At 42.7% G+C, this 22672-nt stretch overlaps 1 protein-coding gene across 1 annotated transcript in view; it reads right to left on the reverse strand.

Annotated features, from left to right (window-relative positions):
• Positions 1-22672, reverse strand: part of LOC130533193 (CUB and sushi domain-containing protein 3-like) — a 139564-nt gene that overhangs the window by 77995 nt on the left and 38897 nt on the right. The window contains exons 6-25 of the mRNA XM_057046426.1: positions 22496-22608; positions 21354-21431; positions 19947-20034; positions 17881-18005; positions 17524-17645; positions 15610-15713; positions 14652-14764; positions 14259-14441; positions 13401-13727; positions 12850-13044; positions 12488-12626; positions 11695-11882; positions 8920-9108; positions 7625-7741; positions 6676-6891; positions 5352-5540; positions 4627-4796; positions 3947-4103; positions 1938-2129; positions 539-665 (exon numbers count right to left, since the gene is read on the reverse strand). Of these exons, the coding sequence (XP_056902406.1) occupies positions 539-665; positions 1938-2129; positions 3947-4103; positions 4627-4796; positions 5352-5540; positions 6676-6891; positions 7625-7741; positions 8920-9108; positions 11695-11882; positions 12488-12626; positions 12850-13044; positions 13401-13727; positions 14259-14441; positions 14652-14764; positions 15610-15713; positions 17524-17645; positions 17881-18005; positions 19947-20034; positions 21354-21431; positions 22496-22608 (3132 nt within the window). The remainder of the gene's footprint in view (positions 1-538; positions 666-1937; positions 2130-3946; positions 4104-4626; positions 4797-5351; positions 5541-6675; positions 6892-7624; positions 7742-8919; positions 9109-11694; positions 11883-12487; positions 12627-12849; positions 13045-13400; positions 13728-14258; positions 14442-14651; positions 14765-15609; positions 15714-17523; positions 17646-17880; positions 18006-19946; positions 20035-21353; positions 21432-22495; positions 22609-22672) is intronic.

Genomic DNA, 22672 nt, shown 5'->3' on the forward strand with positions numbered 1-22672 from the left:
GAATAGAGAACTTTATCATCAATCAGTTTGTGTCAAAGTTAGAAATATGAGAGCACAGCTTATCTACAATCTTATCAAGAGATTGCCTCGAGCAGATTTTCCTCACAGAGAACGTGTGACTTTTTTATGAAATCACACCACATTTACTTCAGCCAAACAGCAAAAGATGGCTTTTCTGTCAAAGTAAAATAGTCCAGACTGTAGGAGTTGGAGGCTCGGGTCTTGTTTGGGGGTTTACTTGTTAAAAGTCAATGCCGTCCTCACACAAAGCAGCTTTCCAGAATATACACTATAAACCACAAGTAGATGTGTTAGTCTGTTCCTTTATGTTTATTACGCTAATGTGCAGTCTTTCCATCATTTTCTGATTAAATTATCTTTCCTCACAATACCCTCATAATTCAACAGCTAGAATAAGTGATGTGGAAGTATTCAATACAGTATATCCTGACTATAGTTTGTAAACTAGTATCAGATATGTTTTCATTGGAAAATTCAGTAAATGTCAAAATATTTCTGCACAGGTAAGATGGCCGACCTGACAATGTTCCCAGGGTTGACCTCTATTGTCCAGGTGCACCTCAGGTTGTTGTCGTAGGGGAAGGGATAACCAGGAGACAGGATCCGCCCCGTAGACTCGCCCTTGAAACGGCCACCGCACTCGGCTAGAAAAGACACAAGAAACTCTGAGTTGCGCACCCAAAATTCTAGAAGAGGAAAGTGAGGCACAGAAACAGGAGCCAAGCTCAGTCAGTGTGTGTAAACTGAGCACTGTCGCTGCGGCTCAGCCTCCACAATAACAACTGAGCTGCAACAGTGGAAGCTCTGCCTGAAAGGCGTTCGTTTCCTGTCTGCCAGGTAATGAGGCTGCAGACGCAGAGAATTTCACAAATGCAGAACTTGTTTTGTCTCCAAGAATGCCTGTTAACGACGCCATTAATTAACTTGGAAAAATAAACCAGACTGTGTCCAGAGAAGGTAGCCGAGCCTTGCACCACCGGGGCAGCACAAATGCTAATGACCGAGGAATATCTCGGTCCGTGCCGTCTCTCCCCTGGTTATCATTCTACTATCTGTAATACAGAACAATGGCCACGTAATGAATAGGGAAATTGCATCAGATGACCACAGTGGCGGGGAAATATGCAGCACTAGAACCCTGAGCAAGTCCTTTACAGGAAGTGTAAATGTGGCTCTGGAGAAATAACTGAAAAACCCATTCACAATTCAGCTCAGACACAAAGCTCGGTATCAATATTGACCATGCAGTGATCCAGCGCTCTTTAACAGGGAATCGATAGACTGATTTAGCTTTTTTGTGATTGCATTGACCGTGCCGGTGTGCTCGACCAGAGCCTTTTCACCGGAAAAGCTGCTAATGTACGTTTCATTGAGAAAGGCGTTTAAAGTGTAATTCCGGACACGTCTACAAATTTGAGAATCATTTTTTTTTTTAACCCTAATCCATCTCTGCCAGCCATGAAGACACAGAGGCTGCCTCCACCGGCTGCCAGGCTCCAGCAGTGTGCAGGTAATGGCTTCATCATTTCTCATCCTGTCAGAGCACCTTCGGAGTAAGAACCTATAGCCGAGGCATTAAATGACATTCAGGAGTCATCACACACGAACACTTAAAATGATTCCGTTGGTAAATAAAAATAACAGACTACTTGTGGATTAGACGATCTAAAAAACCATGGTCCATTGCAAAAAATCCATTAAACGCACAGTATTAATCTTACTTTTTCCATGAAACTGGAAATTAGGGCTGTTGACAAACCAGTAAAGATCAATGATTAATAAGACGGAGTTGTATAATTTGTAAATGTGTGTTTTCAAAAAGAGTTAGGATCAGCGTCTGAGCAATTCTGACAGGGAACATCACAGATGAAAAACCAAGAGAGGCAGCCCAGACGGCCAGAATCAGGACGGATTACCTATGCAGGATGGCAGACTGTGGTCCCAAGCTCGCCTCTCCCCAGTCATGCACTTGAGTGTGCCGCTGCCGTGCAGAGTGTAACCCAGGTCACAGCCGAACGTGATGGCACTGCCAGCAAAGTGACCTTGATCGCTGACTTTAAATCCAAACTGTGGCACCCCAGGATCATCGCAGTGAGACAGCTCAAAACCTGGCAGGAGGAGTAAAAAAAATAAATAAAAAAAGAGAGCTAAAAGGTGACTTTAAAGAAAAACGACACCGTGTTGAACAAGCCGACACTTTCTCTTCGAAATACATCCCAGGGAGGTGATGCTCGTCTTCACTGTCCCAGTGAGCACAAATAAAACTTGGACCTTGAGTATCTATATATTACTTGGTGTTAAACGGTTCATTTTGGAATGAGAGAACAATTAGGTTCTCGCAATTAAACCTTCAATTGAGTGTGGCCCTTTTACTACAGCGGAGACTTTCCTCCGCTCACTTGGACCATTTTCAGAGTAAAGGAAATCAACTAAACAAAGCAAAAATCCAAACGCTCGACAACGCGACCATCTCTTAAAGTGACACTGCACCCTTCATTCTCTTCATTCTCTCGGCGAGGTAAGTGATACTAAACCAGATATTAATGTGGAAATGCAAGTTTCAAGCCTCGACATGCTCATCAGAGTCACTTCTCATGCTCAGCCTTTCAGTTCCGAGCCGTGAAAGTGTGATCAGATTTCACATTCAGACATGAGACGTATGGTGCTTTTATCTTATCCTAGCTCTCCCCTGCACCATTATGTTCATATGTCAGTGAGGTCGTTCCAGGGTGTAATGGGCTGTTGGCAGACTCTGATATCTGTCTTCTGTAGGAAGAGTGTGATGACGCTTCGTTGCCACGTGTTGAGCTGGAAATGCGTCGCGTGGTTTCATTTCCACCTGATATTATTCATGCTATAAACGCTTTCAGCACAAAGAAAATGCAAACCCCCAAGAAGACATTGCCTTTTCCACCCCTTTCCATTACCAATATAGATTTTATATATTTTTTGGCATCCATAAAAGTATATGCGTTGTGCAGGTTGGTGTGCTCAGGGGTCTCCAAACCCAGTCCCGAATCTGTATCAACGATATAGATTGTTTTGTTCGACACAGTGAGAAAAGATTTTCAATAGCCTATAAGACGATATGAGATCAGTCTGTATGAACCGGAGATGATCCGGACAAGCAAAGCAATGAGCAGCTTCCTGTGAAAAGTAAAAGTTCCATATGGAGTTGAGAGTTTCATGACTGCTGGATTTGGCGCCTCTAGTAAAATGTTTGAGCAACACACACAAAAACCCAACTCCTCCACGGGGCAACTAATTACCATTGTGGCTCCGCCACATAAAAAGCAGTTCTTTTTAAAAACGGTTCGTTTCAATGTGTCAACCTACCACCTGCCAGGAGACAAAAAGAATTTACAGTTCTCCATTGCAAGGTATAGATAAAAACGCCATGAATTAGACTGGAAAATGCAGCGTCACCAAAACATCAATTCATTCATTATGTTGATAAATTAATATCTGAAAGAAAAATGGAATTAAAGAAACATAAACACCCATTAATAGACCCCACTTTTATTTACTGTCCAATACGCAGAGGTACACACTCATATTAGTGCATCTACTGTATACAAACACACAATGTTTAAGCTGTTTTAACAAGGTTGCAGCTAGGCAGGCGCAAATGCTAATGCTTCAAGACGAGAGAGGAGCGAGAGGGGGAAATGATTTCACAAAGAAAGTCTCATTTTCCTGCAGGAATGCCACTGGAACACCATGCTGTGTTTAATGGATACACTGACAGTGAGAGACATAGTGAAGCAGGCAGGATGAGGGTCAATTAAATTTTTCTTTTAAATCCAGCTACATGAAGTGTTTGGCTCCTGAAGCGAGGGCAAATTCACTCATTTGGAAAAGCTTTAGGGGCCTCCGCCTCCTCCACCACCGCTCCCTCCTCCCCGAGTAATAAAATGTGACTTACTGTAGTATGTGAGCCGGAAGCCTGCCGCTGTTGCGTCCTGGTCGGAGGAAAATTCCAGCCAAAGATAGTTAGAGGTGCTGGTGAGGAAGAGACCTTGCATCGACATGCCCGTGTATGTGCCAAGGAGCTGAGCCGCCCCATCTTTACCATCATAGACCTGTTTACAGACAAACCCAACCACAATAGGCGCTGATGGTCAGGAGCTATAAACTAGAAGAAACTGGAAGCGAAAGCTAGTACAACAAACTTTAAAGCAGTTCAACTCCCTTTTCCAATAATTTCTCTTTTTATGTGATACACAAATGCATTGATGCACAGAGGGTATGATACAGCACTCTGTTAATTGGAGCATTAGATAAGACATCTGCATTCCAAAATGAGTGCCTCTCAGCTGTGAAGTGTGGACTGCAAAATGCATTTGCATCACATTTGTGGTGCTTAGCAAATCTGTAAAGACACCCTTGAGCAAAGCAATGAATCCCAACGGGATGGTGCTGCCGCTTCTGTTTGACCTCAGCTCGAGCTTCTGAGACAGCACATCATTGCATTCCATAATTCCCAGCTTTCTGTTATAAATAATAAGCACCTGCTCCTGTTTCAGGACCATACAAATAAAGGAATTCCACTTAATCTGAGTTAGTTTGACTGCATTCAGTCAGCAGAAAACGACGGATTCATACCTTGAGGATGTCACCCTGTGCGAGCTGAAAGGTGCCGGCAGTGATGTTGATGCCTTTGCCTGTCTGGACCTGAATGCTGTACACACACTCGTGGCTGTTGTCATAGTTCATTGGATAGTTTGGTGACAGAAGCACGCCCTCGTTGTTGGAGACAGTGGAACCACACTCAGCTGCAGACACACAAAAGGGACATAATCAGGGTGCAAACTCAGTGTTCTATCATAAGGTGTGTTAGCGTGGCAGCTTAGTAGATTCAAATATCCAAATTTTGTATTGGAATTACCTTTATCTCATCAATCTTAGAAATAATAAATGCACTACCAACTTGCTGAATCAGCAAGTAAAGATGAGGCAAAATTGAGGATCATCACAGCAGTCCTTTAACATTAGAGGGCTAACGTGGGGGACCAGAGCCTGGGCTAAACTCTCCATCATGGAGCATAATGGGAGCACTTTAAATGACACAATGCCTCTGCTGACAGTTGATTTGATCTACTGTATGAAGTCGGCTCCCTGGATGTGCATCATGTGATTTATGCGATTTCTTCCATTCCTGAACCTGCTCTCGCAGAATCACTGTAACATCTCTGCCAGTTTATCCCTTTAATCATACTGATCATATTCTGAAAGAAGTCTATCTGTGCTAAAATAAACAAGGACTTAAATTAGTGCAATCACCTCAAACCACAAATGAGAAAGCAGAAGAAAAGTAGTTGACCACGTACCCACACACCTTGGCAGAGGGGCACTCCACATGCGGCGGCCACCTCCGAGGCACACAATCTTCTTTGCCCCCTGGAGACGATAACCCGTGTTGCAGTAGAATGTCACCGAGTCACCGATGCCAAACCTGGAGCTCGTGTGCCAGCCGAAGCGAGGCGTTCCAGGGTTCTGACAGGGTTCTAGATCATACTCTGGAAGGAGATCAACGGCCTCAGATAAACAAAAGCCCTTTTTCAGGCTAAACTTCTACAACAACATGGTTTCATGCCACAAGTATATATACAAGTGTCAAAATCCTGAACTTTAATGCCCGAATGACTAATGTCTTCTAAAAATCTAGGCCACCGTGCAGGAGGGTTTATTAGAAATGCACGAGTGGTCTTATCAATTACAGACGTGGCCACAACGTAGTCTACGGGAGGAGCACATTGCTCCCTCTGGTGTTCTTTTGAAAGTTTGTGCTTGCCAGGACGCATAACTACACAGGCCATTCTGACATTTACCGCTGGAAAATTCACTGAAAAGTCCTTCAGCATTACGGAAAACCGCCAGCAAGTAAGTGTCAAAAGTCACATAATCATTGAAAAAAGGGGTGAATTTAATCAGAGAATGTATTGATGCTAATGGCAGAGCATGCCAGGGCACAGACACACACCCAAAAGTGAGCTGGATGAATATTCATGTCTGCATAAGTTATGCTTCACTTCAGCAAACAGCAGGCAAACATTTAGCCAGAATGCTCATGGAGCAGACCAGCAGCCCCTCCCTCCCTCCCTCGCAGCCCCCTCTTACTGCAGTACTTGACAGTGCATCGTTTCCTCTCCTCACTCCCACCATCAACCCTGCTCACTCAACATTACCATCTGTCTCATCGTTCCATCTAACTTCCCATCTCCACATCCCCTTCCTCTCTCTCCCTCCATTATTTTTGCAGCACCACTCCTCCTTCTCCACTGTCTCCTCTGTCCTGAGGATACTGACCCACATGGCAGGCTTTGATGATTTCACCAGTCTATGTGGGCCCCCCCGCCATACCTGGATGACCTCGTTGTCTCTTAATCATCCTCTCATCAGCACAGCCGGAGGCGCTGTCCACCTCGAACCTGTTCCCATTCTACCAGACAAATCCTCCTCACATGCTTCTTCATGCATCTTTTAGAGACCATTACCACTTAAGATCTCAACACTGGACACCATTTTCACTTCAGCTGTCTGCCCTTTCTCCTTAGCAGCACCACCTTCCATATTACCAGCTGCCCTTCCCCAGCTACAGCCCAACCAGGCGCTCTACACATCTGTCAATATTTCCCCTCTCTGCCCTCGTACCCGAGAAGGAGATGTTAAATCCCTGCAGAGATATGGAGAAGTCAGAAATGAAGCGGAGCTGGGCCTTGAAGTTTCCATACAGGCCGGCGTTTACGGGGGCAGGCTTGTCTGAGCCGGTGAGTCGAGCCAGAGGCTGGGCGAAGCTGCCATTTTCTGTTATCAGAAGGTAGTCATGGTGATCCTCCAGGTGGAAGGAATGGAAGGTGAACTGGACACCTTAGAGGAGTAGAAGCAGATATGAATTACCACTCACAGATATATGAAATACATAAAAATGTTACAGAATGTGGTCTAAAAGTTGAATTTTATCCTCTACTGTCATTGTTTGGATAGTATAAGAAGGACTCAAAGGAAGAAATCACTGTCACAATTATTCACGGTTCAATTATTCCATTGGAGCTTGTTCAAATATATTCATTCACATTTTTATTACATAGATCAGCGGGCCTTAAAGCAAGACTGGCAAAAGAATCACAGAAATTTTCACATGGAAATGAAAGTTAAGCAAAGTCTCAATTTTCAAGAGGATAAAACTGTTACTTCAGTGTAAAAATGCCATCAAGACTTTTTTCCCCCTTCAACAGCTACAATTTTGCAACGCAGTTTAAAGTCATGGCCAGTTAAATGATTAAAACTCATTTGTTCGAAAATGTATTATTTTATATGTCCACAAAAAAGCCAAAGAAACCAGATCAAATGAATCACAAAGGGACTGAAAGAGGATAGAAAGACATTTTTCTTGTCTTTTTTTTGGGGGGGGGGGTGAATTCCATATCAAGATAAAGTTTCATTTTAGCTTTTAAGTGGAAACTAGCTTAACAATCATTTGATCCTGTTAAAATGTTGCTCTATTAAACATTCCCATCGGTGCAGTCTTCCAGTACAATCACCAGTATGGTACCTTCCAAAGAATCTCAAAGAAAAAGGGAGAAAGGAGAGGAGAAAGTACCTTTTCCATGGCTGACTTCAACAGTCCACGTGCAGTTTAGAGAGTTTGAATACAGCTCCGGATATCCAGGTGATAAGATGACGCCTTTAGGTCCCCTGATATCTCCACCGCATGATGCTGAATAACGGAGAGATGATGAATGATAACTGTTGCTACAAAAAAGGGAGAAAACTGCAAATGAAGCAATAAATCCTTCAACCTCCAGACAGAGGAGCAATCTGTTGATAAATTATGTATTTGCATTCTATCACATCCTGTCCTGCCATGTTTTATGACTATCTGTACGTCTGCCAACACCCATTCCCTGTTTCCCCTTGGCATCTAAATTCAAAGGCGCTGTTAGAAAACAATCAAATCTATTAAAGCGCAAGGCAAAATGGCTAAGAATGAACAAAAGACAGGGTATCCAAGAGATTAAAGAATTTGGCATCTAGCATTTCTACTAGTGGGCTTTTGCTCTGCTTCATATTTATTTGGGAAGATAGCCCAGTTCTAACAGCGTAGAGCCACCGCGCCTCGCATATATTGACAAATAATGTTGTAGCCTCATCTCATCTGAGGAATAATGAGGTAAATCTCTCCCCTCATTAGCGGCCGAAGACGGGAAGGTTAAGGTTAGATCTATCCGAGGGTTAATTGGTTGACTTGTAAACAACTCAAAATGGCAACTGTTGCCATTGTGATTCAGCTGGAAGTTTGTTGTCACCCAACTACAACCTTTGTGAGCTTTAACCAGCTTTAAGGACTGCGACGTGTACACATATTCTCAAAGTGATAAATGTCGGATGATGTTTTGGAGGATCACCGAGATGGAAGGCTGGACGGCTGCACGCGCACCCCTTCTATCCTCTCCCCTTGCACCCACGGGCCCTGAAGTGAGCATTACACATCAAGGCCCAACATCATTACCCACCAACAAAATGATAGCAAATATTACATTAATGATCCAAAATGATATATCATTAAATGTGGGTGAGCATGCTTTGCAGACAATCTAACGCCATAGGCAGGCAGCCAAGGCGTTTGGCACCAGTCTGGCACACCTAGGCACAGAAAAAACAGTGATATTCCAGAACCATTCCGCTGCTATTGCACAGTGTCTTCATCTCTATGTGTTCTGCTCATTACATTCTTTTAATGGATTCATTTGGAACAAAGAGACATCGTTTCCGTCACCACCGTGCACTGGTATAAGTGGCCAAAGCCATCCAAGGCATCTATTTTTCCATCTGGGAGTCTGATCATGACTGAGCTTCGAAAGCGGAGACACGCGACCTGACGTTCGTCTTACACACCGTCGCAAGAAGGCAGCGGGTGGCTCCAGAAGTGGTTCTTCTCACAAACCAGTGGCTCCTCGTGGCTCAGTCTGTATCCGGGGTCACACTGGAAGGACACGGTGGAGCCGATGGACAGGTCGTTGTTCGACCTCGCCCCGTTGACCGGAATACCGGGATCCATGCAGGAGTATGTGTCCAATGTGACCACTGCAGGAATGTCAAAGTACAGAGAACTTCCTGAACAGGTTTTGAGCAACCAAAGAAATCAAAGCCTGTTATGATGCAGAACAACGTTGTGAAAACTACATTCAGGAGATCTTTACAGGCCTGGGTTTAGCTTACAAGTGCACATTAACAGCATTCAGGATACAGTTGTGACTTCATACTACAGTTCAAACTACAACCTCCTGAATTTTTACTGTTTGTTGGCTCATAATTAAAAATCAATATGCAAAAAAACAGGATTTTACAAAGATATATGAAAGCCACACAACCGTCATTCCACAGGAAATGGCAGCTCTAATTTACCAGCAGAGTAAGATTCTAGGCCAAATTCCAATAAATTGAGAGAACCTTTGAAGTTATTATATTCGCTAAAAATGTACGTCTCAGGTCACACAGATAATAAAGGAAGAAAGAAGTTTTTTACTTTTGGAACTAAAAACTGAATACGCACACATGCCTATTTAAAAATGGGGGGAAATGACCCATTTTTAGACAATATTCAAGTCTGCTGAGGCAGAGTTGAGGATAACAACTCAGTTATCCTGGCTTCTGCAATCTTTGTATGTCAGTATGAAGACTGATGCCATGACAGCTCCCTCTGAGCGATGTCAGAACATCTTAATGTCCTCTATTGACTGGTTCAAGTACGCAGCGCAAATATAAACCTTCCATGGGGGCAATGATGTGTCAATCAGGGATGGTTTTGTTTTTAATGTGTTGTTGGAGCAACTAAAGAGGCCTGCTGTCCATCTTTAAGACCAAGTAGTTTTTTTCTTCTCAGGAAAACACTGACAAAGTTCATCATGTCTCTCAGTTTGAAAAGATCATTTCATGTCTCATGTTTTCCGTTGGAAGAAGGAAAATGTCCTTCCTGCATTCCAAAGCATTGGATTCTTGAGGAGAAATGGGGGCATTTATATCCATAGAACATACTGAGAATGCAGCAAACTCAGGCCTGGCAGTGAAAAAGCCTGATTGGAATCCCCAAAATGACTTCGTGGACCAGCTTGTGACGCTCATCTAGGTCATTGCAACAGTTGCGGCATTGCTAGTGATGTCGGAAATGAAACTTTTTCTTTTTGTGACTGGGACTGCTACCAATATTGTCATCTGTTGCTGAACAGTTGCAGTGTTAGCTTAATCTTAGCTCGGTCAGAATGAGACCTGTAACCTCTTCCATGTTTGCCTCCTGTCACTGAGCTAAATAGCAAATTAATTTAAAAGCTGCATGGTCCTCTAAACAAAAGGACAAAGTTCCCCAAAAGGCACTGCTAAGGAGGGTTTTTTAAATTACATTTTAATACATTCTAGTGATCAAAGAGACCTTTCTCTTGACACTGGAAGTAAACAGTGTATAGTTTACAGTGTATAGCCTACAAGCCATTGATTGCTCTCAGCAAACTGATTATTCAAATATAAAAATAATGGTCTGACCACATTGTTGTAAAACTGGGTTTGCTCTCGTTGACTAACAGTTTCAACGAGGGAACAAACAGGTCTCACCTGCCTGTGTTAGCAGCTCAGAGTGCTCATTAATCACTGTTGGAGCTCGCCTCGAGGATGCAGGAATTTGGTGAAACAAATAATTCAAAAGAAATAATGCACAAACCTATACTACTCAGAAAGAGAATTCAAGGGATACTAGCAAAACATGAGGCATACACTTGTATTGCTTTTTCATTAACTAGATCCAAGGTGCCAATTACAGGACTTTGGTTTATTCATATTATAACTCACATCTCCACCGTGTAAGGCCAATTTCACAAATGAACTAGGTTGGGCTTCCCTAAAGCATTTTAGTAATAAGACACATTTTAAATTGCAATGGAAGGAGCTAATATGATCTTACTGTTATTGCTTTTTCAGTAGCCTCATCAACAAAAGAAAAATGCACTCAAGAGTGAGCCTTAATAAGACAAAAGCACTGTGGATTACTTCCAGTCAATAATACAGACATAATAACAAAGTCTGCCTTATGAATCACATGTGAGAGACAAGGTTAATGGTGCTGGTGCAAACAAATGCTAAAGTAGATCACAGTGTATCCACTACATGCATAATGAAGTGAGAAGCAGAAGCAGCCTTAAAAACCCCGCAGTCCCCCTCGTTTTACCCACTCTTTTTATGTGTTTTCAATTATATATGACCTTTGAACTAAACTGATTTATTTTTCCCACTTTTGTTTGTGGTTACAAAAAGAGAAGTTTTGTGTGTGTGTGTGTGCGCGCGCGCCCTCAGGATTGCATATAATATGGCACAAAAACAGAGAATACAAAGGTTCAAAATCAAGAGCCTTTGATTTTCAACAGGTCTTTTCATGTCTTTGCATTAAATAGAACAATCCTTTGCAAGCAGTGCTACAAAATTCTCAAGTATCACTTTTATGTCAGCATGGGATGTAATCCAGTCAAGAACGAGAGCTCATTATAGAAAAAAGGGCATCTGTGTGCACTTCCTGTCCTCAAAACAACCTTTGTTTTTGCCAGGCAACATTTGGATTTAAACCCACATGACATGTTTTAGAAAAGTTCAGATGTGTCAATCAAACAACGCTAGCATGAATCTCACCTTCATAGAATATCTTGAAGCCACTGTTTGATCGACTGTTGTCGGTGGTGAAGAGCAGATACAGGAAGTTACTGCTGCTAAACAGGAATTGAGGAACTTGGGTTCCATTAAAGGATCCAATCATGGGTGACAGCAGATTGGGACCGTCGTGAATCTCCAGGAAGTCATAACTGAGCTCAGTTTGAAACCTTGAAAGCGAAGCAGACACAGGTAGGGGAAATGGAGATCATTATTTGTATTCCAATAACAGGATTTGGATTCATCTGCCCAGAAAATTGTCTAACTTTGAGGAGATAAACATGAAGACACAGCTTTCATAAGCACTGGAACGGCTGTTAGTGCCCCAATTATTGCAACAGTAGAGGATCAATGAGCTCCGTGGACATCTGTCATAGTATAGATCTGCGGTCAGCCGAAGGCATCCACATCACACAGGTGACATCACCTTGAGTTTCAATATCACTATCAATAATGTGAAGTAATTTTCAGGGAGAGGAGGGCCACATATCTGAGAAGTCTTAATTCAAAGGAGCTTCAGGGAATGTAGCTCTTTATTTTCTTTTACGGACAGTAGTAAGGAGGCTTTGCGTATTAAATTAGAATATTTTGCATTACTTCACCAACAAAACAGAGGAGTGAATGATGTGAAGAATTGTTTGACATTTTAAAACATTTTTATCAAATAAATAAATAAATAAAACCACACAAAATGAGGAATTTTGAGTGAATCTGTGAGAAGGTCCATTATATTTTCTTCTCCACAGCTGAGTTGTTGCAGGACTGTCATGCAAACCTGTCAAAACTGATCTTGATGGAGCTTCCTGGTTCAGCCTCGATGACCCACTCACAGCTCAGGGAGTCTTTGTAGTAGCCTGGCCACCCCGGGGACAGAATGACACCAGACGGCCCCGAGTAGTGGCCCCCACAAGGAGCTGAGGGGTTGAAAGATCCACACAGTGATCAACAGGGGACATCTAAGAGGTGAGCAGAACTTTTTGTGTATGTCCAAAAGGCATGGACATTTTTCATATCACAGTTGTTTTCTGATTTGTTGAACTATATCTAAAATCCTCCATTTTGTCTTTCCTTTGTCAGTCTTTCCGTTGACATTTCGCCACAATAATCACATCATTATGAGCAAAGCTGGCTCCGTACCTTCACACTTGGGAATAAGGCCACTCCACATCACCTTGCCTTCCTCCAGATGGCATGTGATGGTGTCAGCTCCCTGTGTCTTGATAAAACCTTCCTCACAGACCACGGAGATGGAGCTCCCCAGCTGGAAGCTGTCTCCAAAGCGCCTGGCATTCAGTGGTATGCCCGGGTCAGGGCACTCATTACGCCCAAACGCTTGTAATAAGAAGAAACAAAACATGATCTGGTGAAGCCTGTGTGAATGAGGAATTGGGTCTTTGAGGAGTAGAGAGATAGTGAAATTGATGGAGCTCTCTGAAGGAAAGGGGGGGGAAACAAAGCTAAATGAGGTCTGCTCTGTGTACCTGAGCGACAATAATCTCCGTCTTTAGACCTTGTAGTGAATTTGCCACCAAAAAACAATTATAGTTTTATGTCAGGAACAGAAATGTTACTTTACCATTTCTTTCACAGCTTGGCTCCAAAAATAGTCATTTTTACTTTTATGCTAATTCTAGTTTCACTGGTGAGTCTATTAAAGTTTTTTTTATTTAAATCAAGCCGTGTCTTACTGCTATATGTGATGTTAAAGCCACGTCCAGACATAGAGTGATCAGCCTGAAACTCCAGCTGCAGAACGTTGCTGTTGGAGGTCAGGTGTGAAGGAACTTCTGCCCCAGAGAAGCGTCCGAGCAACGTAGCTCCAGATTGGTCCCCATCTCTGATAGTCAGGAAGTCATAGGGGGGCTCCAGGTCGAAATCATTGAAGGCCAGGTGTATTCTGGTGCCAAGCTCAGAGATGATCAGCCACACACAGTTGAGGTTGTTTCCATAGCCCTCTGGGTAGTCCGGAGACAATACAGTCCCCATGGGAGCGGTGAAGTTGGAAAAGCAGGGGACTGTGACAAAAAGGTGGTGAAATATTAGCATTATCCAAAAGCATCATCAGATCCCAGCTAATGCTGTTTGTATGGCAGCAGCAGGCCGACCATGCCACAATCTACAGGCGATACAATAACAGCAGCACCGAAACAAATTGTGAGTGCTGTACAAGGAGACGAGGAGCCAGGAGACAGCATTGCTCCCATGGGTGCTTACAAGCTGAGGGGGGTAGAGCCAAGGAGAGAATCTTCACAAATAAAAAATATGCAGCCACTGCTATATGTGAGGAGTGACCTCTGTCCCTATGGACACGCTTTACTTCAAAACTGCTTATTGGATTTATGTTAGGGATAAAGAAAAGGCACAACCCACATTGGGGACTGTTCACTATAACGATGGCATAAGACATACATTTCTGTCGTGTGAAACACCCATAAACCATTTCTCTCTTCAAAAATGAGAATAATTCAGATAATACAGGATTCTGTACTAGTGCAGCAGCTGAACTAGGGGCTAAATGTGTCTCCTAATATTAAAAACACACTCACATATGCAGATGGGGATGTTTGCTGACCACTGGTTGTTGTTCTGACAGGTTATCATCTTCTCCCCTATGAGCTCGAAGCCAACCTGGCACTCAAACCGCAGCACATCTCCATTTAAAAAGCCACTACCTTCTTTGAAGCCGTAAAGGGGTGTTCCGGGGTCACCACAACTCTCCTTGTCGATTTCTGTAGCAGGGAAATGGAAAAGGCGAGGATTAAGTGAAGTCCAACACCAGCTACGTTTTTCTCCCTTCACATTATCTACAGTAGTGCAGGTGAGGAGTAAAAGAGCCTGGTTTCAGAGCCATTTTAGGGGGGCAGAGAAGACAGACAGATGGTGGGGGGGAGACAGACAAAAAGAAGCAAACACAGCAGCGGGTTCTATCATCTGTGTACCTTTATAGTTGATCTTGAAGCCAATTGAGCCCACACTCTCGTCAGACTGAAGATGAAGCCACATCTGATGCGACATGCTGACGATCAAGTCTGGGACAAAACTCCCAGTTAGCCTGCAGATGACACACAAAGCACACTATTGAATCTCAAGGTAGTTCTCTTTTTGTGGTCGTGGAACATTTTTCATAACTCCGGTTACATAATGTATAGAATCAAATATGTAGGAGCAAAAGATTGAAAAAAGGCCAAACGGTTACAAATGTAAGTGTCCCATTGCTGAGAAAGAAACATAGAAATATAAACTCTTAATATTTCTATTAAGATTCAACCTAATTTAAAGGTCAATCACATTTCTACCTTATCAACCTCTCCTTTTAAAAATTAATTTCCCAGTCCTCCCTTTTTGAGTGATTCTTGCCTAGTTTTGCATTTTTCTATTCAACGTGTGGCCTGGAGGAGATGCTCCAGGAGCAGGTCCACACATTCCATGTCCAGAAGGTCACAGCCCAGAGAACATTAGATTGTTTTGCTGCCTGCTGCATCCTCCAGCCCGAACAGTTTGATAGTGGGTCAGTCATGGTCTGGACAGGCAAATCCATGAAGGATTGCAAAGGCCTTCATGTTCGAGCCAGAGGTGGCTGGAGTGTGTGACCAGGAGCTCACTGATGTCCTTAACCACGTCAGGGGACCATGACAACCATCTGTTGTCTCATCAGAAGTGTTTTCAATGGCTCTGTGGGGAGCTGAGCTAAGAGCCTGAGGGTTCCAGGTTCCAGTCCCAGTTGTGGACTGAAAATAAGGGAGTGGGCAGCTAACAGGAGAGGTTCTTGAGAGGAACCCCAAATGCTGTGAGCACAAACCCAGTAACCGCCACTAAAACTACCCACTAAAAACATTAACTGCCACTTTCCAAAACAACATATTTTTATTGTTGACATGTTTTCATTGTCGTACTTACACTTGTATAATTGTTTTTGAGTCACCGACTTCTCCTCCATCTCCGATAGTTAGAGAATCGTACCCGATCTCTAGATCAAACTCTTCAAAGTTGATTTGAATCACCTGGAGTGGAAAAAAAGACACAAATTGATTATCTGCTGAGATAGAACATCGCATTCATTGTTTCCTCAGTTGCCATTGTTTCTACTATAAATGAGCTCCTTACATTGACACTTGTCACGTGAAAATAAGTGACCCACACTGGGATTTCACAGGGATTAATGATGAAAAGACAGAATGAAATGACTGTTGTGCTGAATCTGTTGATGGCAAACATATGATGGCTGCAACCTTAGGCCTCACAGTCTTTCCTCTGGCCAGGGGGAGGACAGATGCTGCATAATATCCGTGTCAAACAGCCATACTACAATGCACACATAAGCATAATTACCATCATAATAGTAATGGGGAGATTTTCAGTGCCAAGTCAATGGTCTGTTTGCCTAGCAAAGGGCACAGTGGCACAGAGCTGTGACAGTGGCCAATCCCAGTGACTTCTAAATCAGAGTTGGAGTCGGTGAGTTATTGTTTATCATTGGATGAGACGCCCAAGGGCATGCAAATATGACAATGAAATGCCAAAATTGATACAGATGTCTAAGTGCAGTGATGTCCCTCCAGGAAAAAAAAAAATAAAGCTTCGACTTGTTTGCTATTGGGAAATGGAGTCACATTCATTCAACTATTGGCTCAAAAGCCGGAAGTTGTACAGCTGATCGCCGAGCGGGAGCTGAAATGCAAAGTAATGCGCATTAATGAGGGCTAGCAGGAAATAAGTTGGGTTAAGATACATTTGCATACATTGTGCAATCTTCTCCCACCTTGGGAAGTACATGCATATATGCATAAAGGTGGCGTTATTGAGGGAGCGAGGGTTTACCACCCTGCAGAGAAGCAGTAGCACTTGTTTATCCAAAAATAAGCGAGGCATCACATCGAAAACAACACACTTTGCATTCCAAACACCAGATTTCTTCTAGCAATCCAAAGATTCATTAGTGGCAATAAAGTAATAACGGGATTAAATTAAAGCAACAATAAAGAATCTATTTGATATTGCTAGTGTTGTGAATTTTCTTCTGGCGTTAGCCAAGACGTGTTGATGAGGAAGGAATCTTCGCAAACTCCGAATTGTTTACATCGATAGCTCCTTCTTATACAGTCAAGTAAACACATTCTTTTCTGATGACCTCATGCTACACAATATAGCAAACCCAATGGCATAGAGTTCAGTTAGTACCAAAAATGGGAGTAGTAGAAAGGCTTCATGCTACACATCTTCATATGGAGAACAACCAGGAGCCTACGGGCTCCAGCATCACCTCTTAGCAGCTTCTCTTAGCAATAACAAGACCAGTGCGATCTTACAGTAAGGCAGAAGACACAGGACACATGTGGAACATATCCTAATATGGCACCAGGCTGGCTGCTAAACACATTGCGGCCTTACAGAAGTAAAGGCATGCACAGGCTTCAGATACTACACTAGTATTTATCCATGATAGAATAAGAGAAATAACTCAGGACTATTAGCTAAAATTTATCAACTATTTTTATGACTTGCCTCATAAGAGGTGTTGAAAAATGTCCACTAAGCTAATTGTGAAAGGCGTTTTAGTGTATTAATAATAAAAAATGATTTAAACCTAGTGTAGTAAAAGAAAACACCATCGTTATTTCATTTGTGGCATGATTCGTGAGGAAATGCATCATACGTTGGCTACAGGCTAAACAAACATGTCGAGAGTCAATTTTATTGAATTGACTGAAAATAAAGAAAGAAAGGATTCTGACTTTTAACGTGAAACAATTTATCCACTGGGCCCTGTAAGCCCATTGCTATTGATGTGTTTTCACCAGACATTAATATTACCTTGTTTGGATCACTGGCTGTGATGATCCACACACACTGGGAGTTACTCTCGTACTGGATCGGGAAGTTCGGAGATGTAAAAGTCCCTGAAGGTCCCTGCAGGTTTGACCCACATGTTTTCACTGCAATGACAGGAAAGAAGAAGACAATCCTTATACAAATGTAATAATATAGCAGCATACATATAGTGCAACCTAAAACAGGAAGAGCATTTTGTAATGGAAAAACGGAGTGCTGCAACACAGGCTTTCATACATAATTAACCAAACTGAACTGGCGTCTATCTACATAGAGCCTGTGACCAGAGGCGCTGCCTTAATCAAACTGCTATATTAGGTCTTTGGAAGCATGGCTCACCCTTGCAGGCAGGTCTATGGTCGCTCCAAGCAGCAAACACTTCAGCGACGCGCTGGCAGGTAATCGTTTTGGAGCCCTGCAGCACATGGTCTTCATCACAGCTAAATTGAACTGTAGCACCGATGCTGAGGAGATACCAAATATCGTTAATACCCCCCCCAAAAAAAACAAAAAAAACCAGCAGCTCATTTCTCAAAAGAGACTTGTGATGAAATATCGCGTTCATTATTTACGTGTTATTATCGACCGCGCTCTCAAATGAGCAGTGTTTATTTTCCTTTTTTACTTAATTACTCTTGGCCTCAGCAAAGCAGAGCCTCAACCTCACATTAACTACTAATTACACAGTAAGTAAGTGTTAAAAAAAGAAACAAATCGCAGTAAAAACATTTATTTTTGACATTAGCCAAATGTGACAGCTATACTCTCCGTCTTGTGCCTGGTACAAAGTGCACAGCAGTTGTCATTTTCATGCCCAGCGCTCATGTTGTGCGAGTGTCAAATAACTGGCGCCCATGGGTATGTTGGTCTTAAAAATAAGGTGCAGACAGATATATTGTTGGTGCATTGCTGTCTTGAGGCGGTTTCTGCTGCTGTTGACAACAGAAACCTGATCTGCAGTCAACAGTACAGTTTTTCTGCCTGCTATGTAATCAGCACATGCTGCAAGTCCGCCAGGAAGAGAGCAGATACGGCTCTCCCATGAATTGTAGCCTGGCTTGTGTTTTGCCCCACTTTGTGTAATTGTAGTGTGTGATCTGCATTGTAACGAGAAACCTCTTTGTGAACTAGATGTATTACTGCATTTATTTAAGAAAATCCCGAGGAGAGGAACAGATAGTGTTAGGAGCTTTGCCACCTGCAGGTTGAAATTACAGATAAACAAACCACGTTTGCAAACGGCAGCCGAGCACATTTTAGATTAGCAGGTGGAGGGTGTGGTGATCCGCGCCTGGAAGGCTCTGCGTTTCCATCGTGTGCACTTTGATATCCTACAACACACTTTAAAAGGCGGCACCACGCCGACAGGGAAACGGGCCAAAGGGCGACGTTGCCGAGTCCAACGCACCAAACCAGATGCTGCCGCGTTGCACTTGTTGTAAAAGGTTTGTTCAGGACAACTGACGTTATTTGGTTCCTCAAAAATAATCTATCGATGCACAAGTCTGGGTGCATCATTGTAAACAAAGTACGTTGTTTTCCTTTTATAGTTGAACTAAACTAACAAGGGACATGCACTGGATACCTATACACACATTCGCTTGTGTAATTACACCTCATTTAGGTTTATTATTGTACGAGTTCAGCTCAGGCTCAATGTTGTACTTGAAAGGTTTTAATCACAGCTGATTAAAACATAATGAAACAGGGAAGCACATTTTGGGGTCAGTCTGCTCTTAACCGTTCTAAATAATGAATGCGTTATTTAAGAAGCTTCAATCATTTAAATTTCAGCCAGACTGGATCAACATCGGTGTGTTGTGGGAACGCGTCAAATCAAATCAAGACGAAATAATGATTTAAAGAATTAAAATGTAAATTGAACGGCGAAATCCGCAGCCCTGAAATAGCATTGCAAATTGATGCGGAGATTGAGAGGCAGCTTTCAGCGACGTTAACAGTTTCCATGGTCACTGCAGTAATGTCACTGCAGCAAATATCATGGCACAGTCAAAGCCGAGTTGGAAATCCAGAGGAAATTCTCCAGAGGAGACAGAAGAGTTCAAGTTTTCTGCAGACAAGTTTACCCAAGCCGTGCACGTGATCGTCTGGGAATCATCTGGGAATCATCGGAGTTTAAAGCCGCTGCTTAATCAAAACTACGAGAGGGAAAACTGGGACGCTGCTTCGGACGTATGACTGTAGGTGTGGAATAAAATATTTAACTAACCTCAGCAAATACAAACAGTGCAAAATAACACGTCGTCGAGTCTGTCGGTGCATTTTAGCGCCAACACAACTGACCTGTTCAGGTTTTGATGTCTGGAAAAACACGTTCACTCAATTCCAACTCTCATCAGCACAAATCAGGCTCATAATAGGCCGGCTGCTGCTGGGAAACTCACCTGAAGTCTGAGCCGATCCGTTTGCCATTTTCTGGCTCCCCTGGATCGGGGCAGTAATTTGAGACCTGTTTGATTCCTCCTTCGTTCACTGAGATGGAAAAAGAACAGCCGAGACCACTGTGAGAGATACTTAAATGGTTCTGTACTTTCAGAAAACACCCATGGCAGCAGGCGGGCGGGGAAGAGAAACCGAAAACCACACGACACAGAGGGAATATTACCGTTAGTAAGAGAATCTGAGGCAACAAATTCCTGTAAATTCACCCGGCCCCTCGGTGTTCACAGAAAACGCCAGTTACTTGTCAGTGCTGCGGTTAATACACACCTTTTTGTGCTATCAGGGTAGTGCTAAGTGTAAACACACCTTACTAACCTAAGCCAGGCGAAATATTAGAAAGCATATCTGGGCTTGGCAGGGACTAAGAGGATTAAATCACCTTCAAATATCAATTGGCAGAGCCGCAATAGTCGCTCAGTGAGACTCTCCGTGCATAGTAATGGCTGACACACGCCAGATGACACATTATAGATAGTTTTCACATCAGCGCGGGGTTTGCCGTGGCATTGCTCTGACTCGACAGCGTCGGCGGCTCGTATCTCACAGATTAATAAGTCAACACTCGCATTCGCTGCAAGTCAAATTCATAAAATATTCGCAATTATCAGTAAGGCGTGGCGTAATATTTGCAATGAGATCTCGCCGCGCGCAGAGCTCAACCGGCCCGTTTCGGCGTACATTTTTACCAGGGACTTAATTAGCTTCCAAGTTAATTGTTGTGGTTCGTAATACAGTTAGAAATTCAATTATGTGTAGTGAATACACAACTGGCACAAAGCATCAGTTCAAAGTCTTCTCAAGGATCTACAGGATTGTTTTGGGAGAAAAAAAACCACTGCATTATTCATGTCCCTGTGCGATGCAAAATGCATGGCGGATAAGGTAATAACCTGTTATCAATTAGGCGTTTAGCACGCTGCGCTGGTTGTGCTCCATTAGTGACAGAGCTCTATGAGCAATTACAACACATTCATTTCAGTTTAGCGTGCAGAAGCCATTTGACAAGTGAGTGGTCACTCAGCCTCGACTATCACAGCGTGTGTCGATCACTGTGTGGACAAAAGTCAAATCATTATGACATTCATTGGAACAGAAAATGACTTGAGCCAAACCGGGAAAAATAAAGCCGAAACTAAAACGACCATTTTAGCCATCTGGCTGAGTTCATTTTTGTCTGGGGAAACCAGGGGAAATGGGTCACCAGAAAGAAAAAGAGACTGCACTTCTGCAATATCTAGTACTGTAGCTTACGTCCTTCACCAAATGATGTGCTAAAGAGAGACAGTAAAGAACATAAGCCCTGTGTAAATGAAAATAAACAATGAATAAGAAAAAATTAAAAGACTTACTCAAAGACAGTTTGTTAGTGTTGTCCTTCCCTGGTAATAATTTTACCCCTCTGGATTTAAGCTCTCCAGAGCTTTTCACTGGTTGAGAGCAATAGAAAGAGTTAATTAGATAAAAGAAGTTACAGTATTAGATGTGAGAAGATACAGTACAAGTGTTTCTTTCTCTGAAAAATACAAAATATAACCGCTTCCACCCTCCATAAGTCCATAAGCTCACATAAGTCTGCCCTGACAGTTCTGGGGAAAAAAATCTGTTTTTCCCTATTAGTTGGTGTAACTCAGAGCAATTAAGGAGCAGATGAATATTGATTTGCAAGAACAACAATGGTTATACACCTCGTGATTAAAGGAGCGGACCGGTGGCAGAGCGTCTAATTAAACACAGCAGGAGCCAGAAGGCGCGCAAAAGCCAGGTGATGCAAGTGACTGTCATAATTGTGGAGTACGACAACAACTGCCCGCAGCAAATAATGAGGCATCGAGCATTAAACGAAGAGAATCAGAATTTTTGAAATAACTCTACGCCTGAGCTAACGACGCAGTCGGTCAACTGCTTAATTCATAACTCGTACTGACAGAAAGGCAGCTGCAATGTCAATCTACTTAGCAACCAGATATATCCGCACCACACTGCTTAATATCACTCCTCAGTCCCCCATTACTATAAAAATATGTAGGTATCAATCATTTTAATGACATAAAGAACTTACTACATTATAATCGACTTTATGTCCTCATTTATCGTAAGTTGCCTTATATAAAAGTCTGAGTTATGTTTTATAAATTGGTATATCATGAAGCTGCAGTTTCATATAAGGCTTGAGGCCAAGCTATAAGCTTCTACAGTGCAATATTGTATATGAAGCACTGAATATTAAGATGCCAGAGGTGGTTTTTATAAGGCCATCTATAGATGTGTATATTATACATATATACATATATATATTGCTCAAATGTTTGATAAAGTATTTCAGAAGTAACAAGAATCAAGTGTATGTCTGAATCAAACAATGTTTTATTCACTTAAAATGTGATTATTAATGGGAGCAAATTTTCAGGCGCTGAAGCCTGAATAATTCCAGAATGAATGGGGGGGGTGGGGGGGGTTATTGGGGCATGCAAATGAGGCAATCAGATCTTACCTTGGTACTGAGCTCTGAAGCCTTTGTGACGATGGTTACTCTCCGTCACGAAATGCAGCCGGAGCCAGTTTTTGTTGCTGATGATGGGCGCGGGAATATTCATTCCGCTTAGCCTGAGTTTGAGGGGCGGCAAAGAAGAGGAAACAAAAAACACAATATCAATAATGAGACAGACCT

The sequence above is a fragment of the Takifugu flavidus genome, chromosome 10 (assembly GCF_003711565.1).
Source record: "Takifugu flavidus isolate HTHZ2018 chromosome 10, ASM371156v2, whole genome shotgun sequence".
Classification (NCBI taxonomy): domain Eukaryota; kingdom Metazoa; phylum Chordata; class Actinopteri; order Tetraodontiformes; family Tetraodontidae; genus Takifugu; species Takifugu flavidus.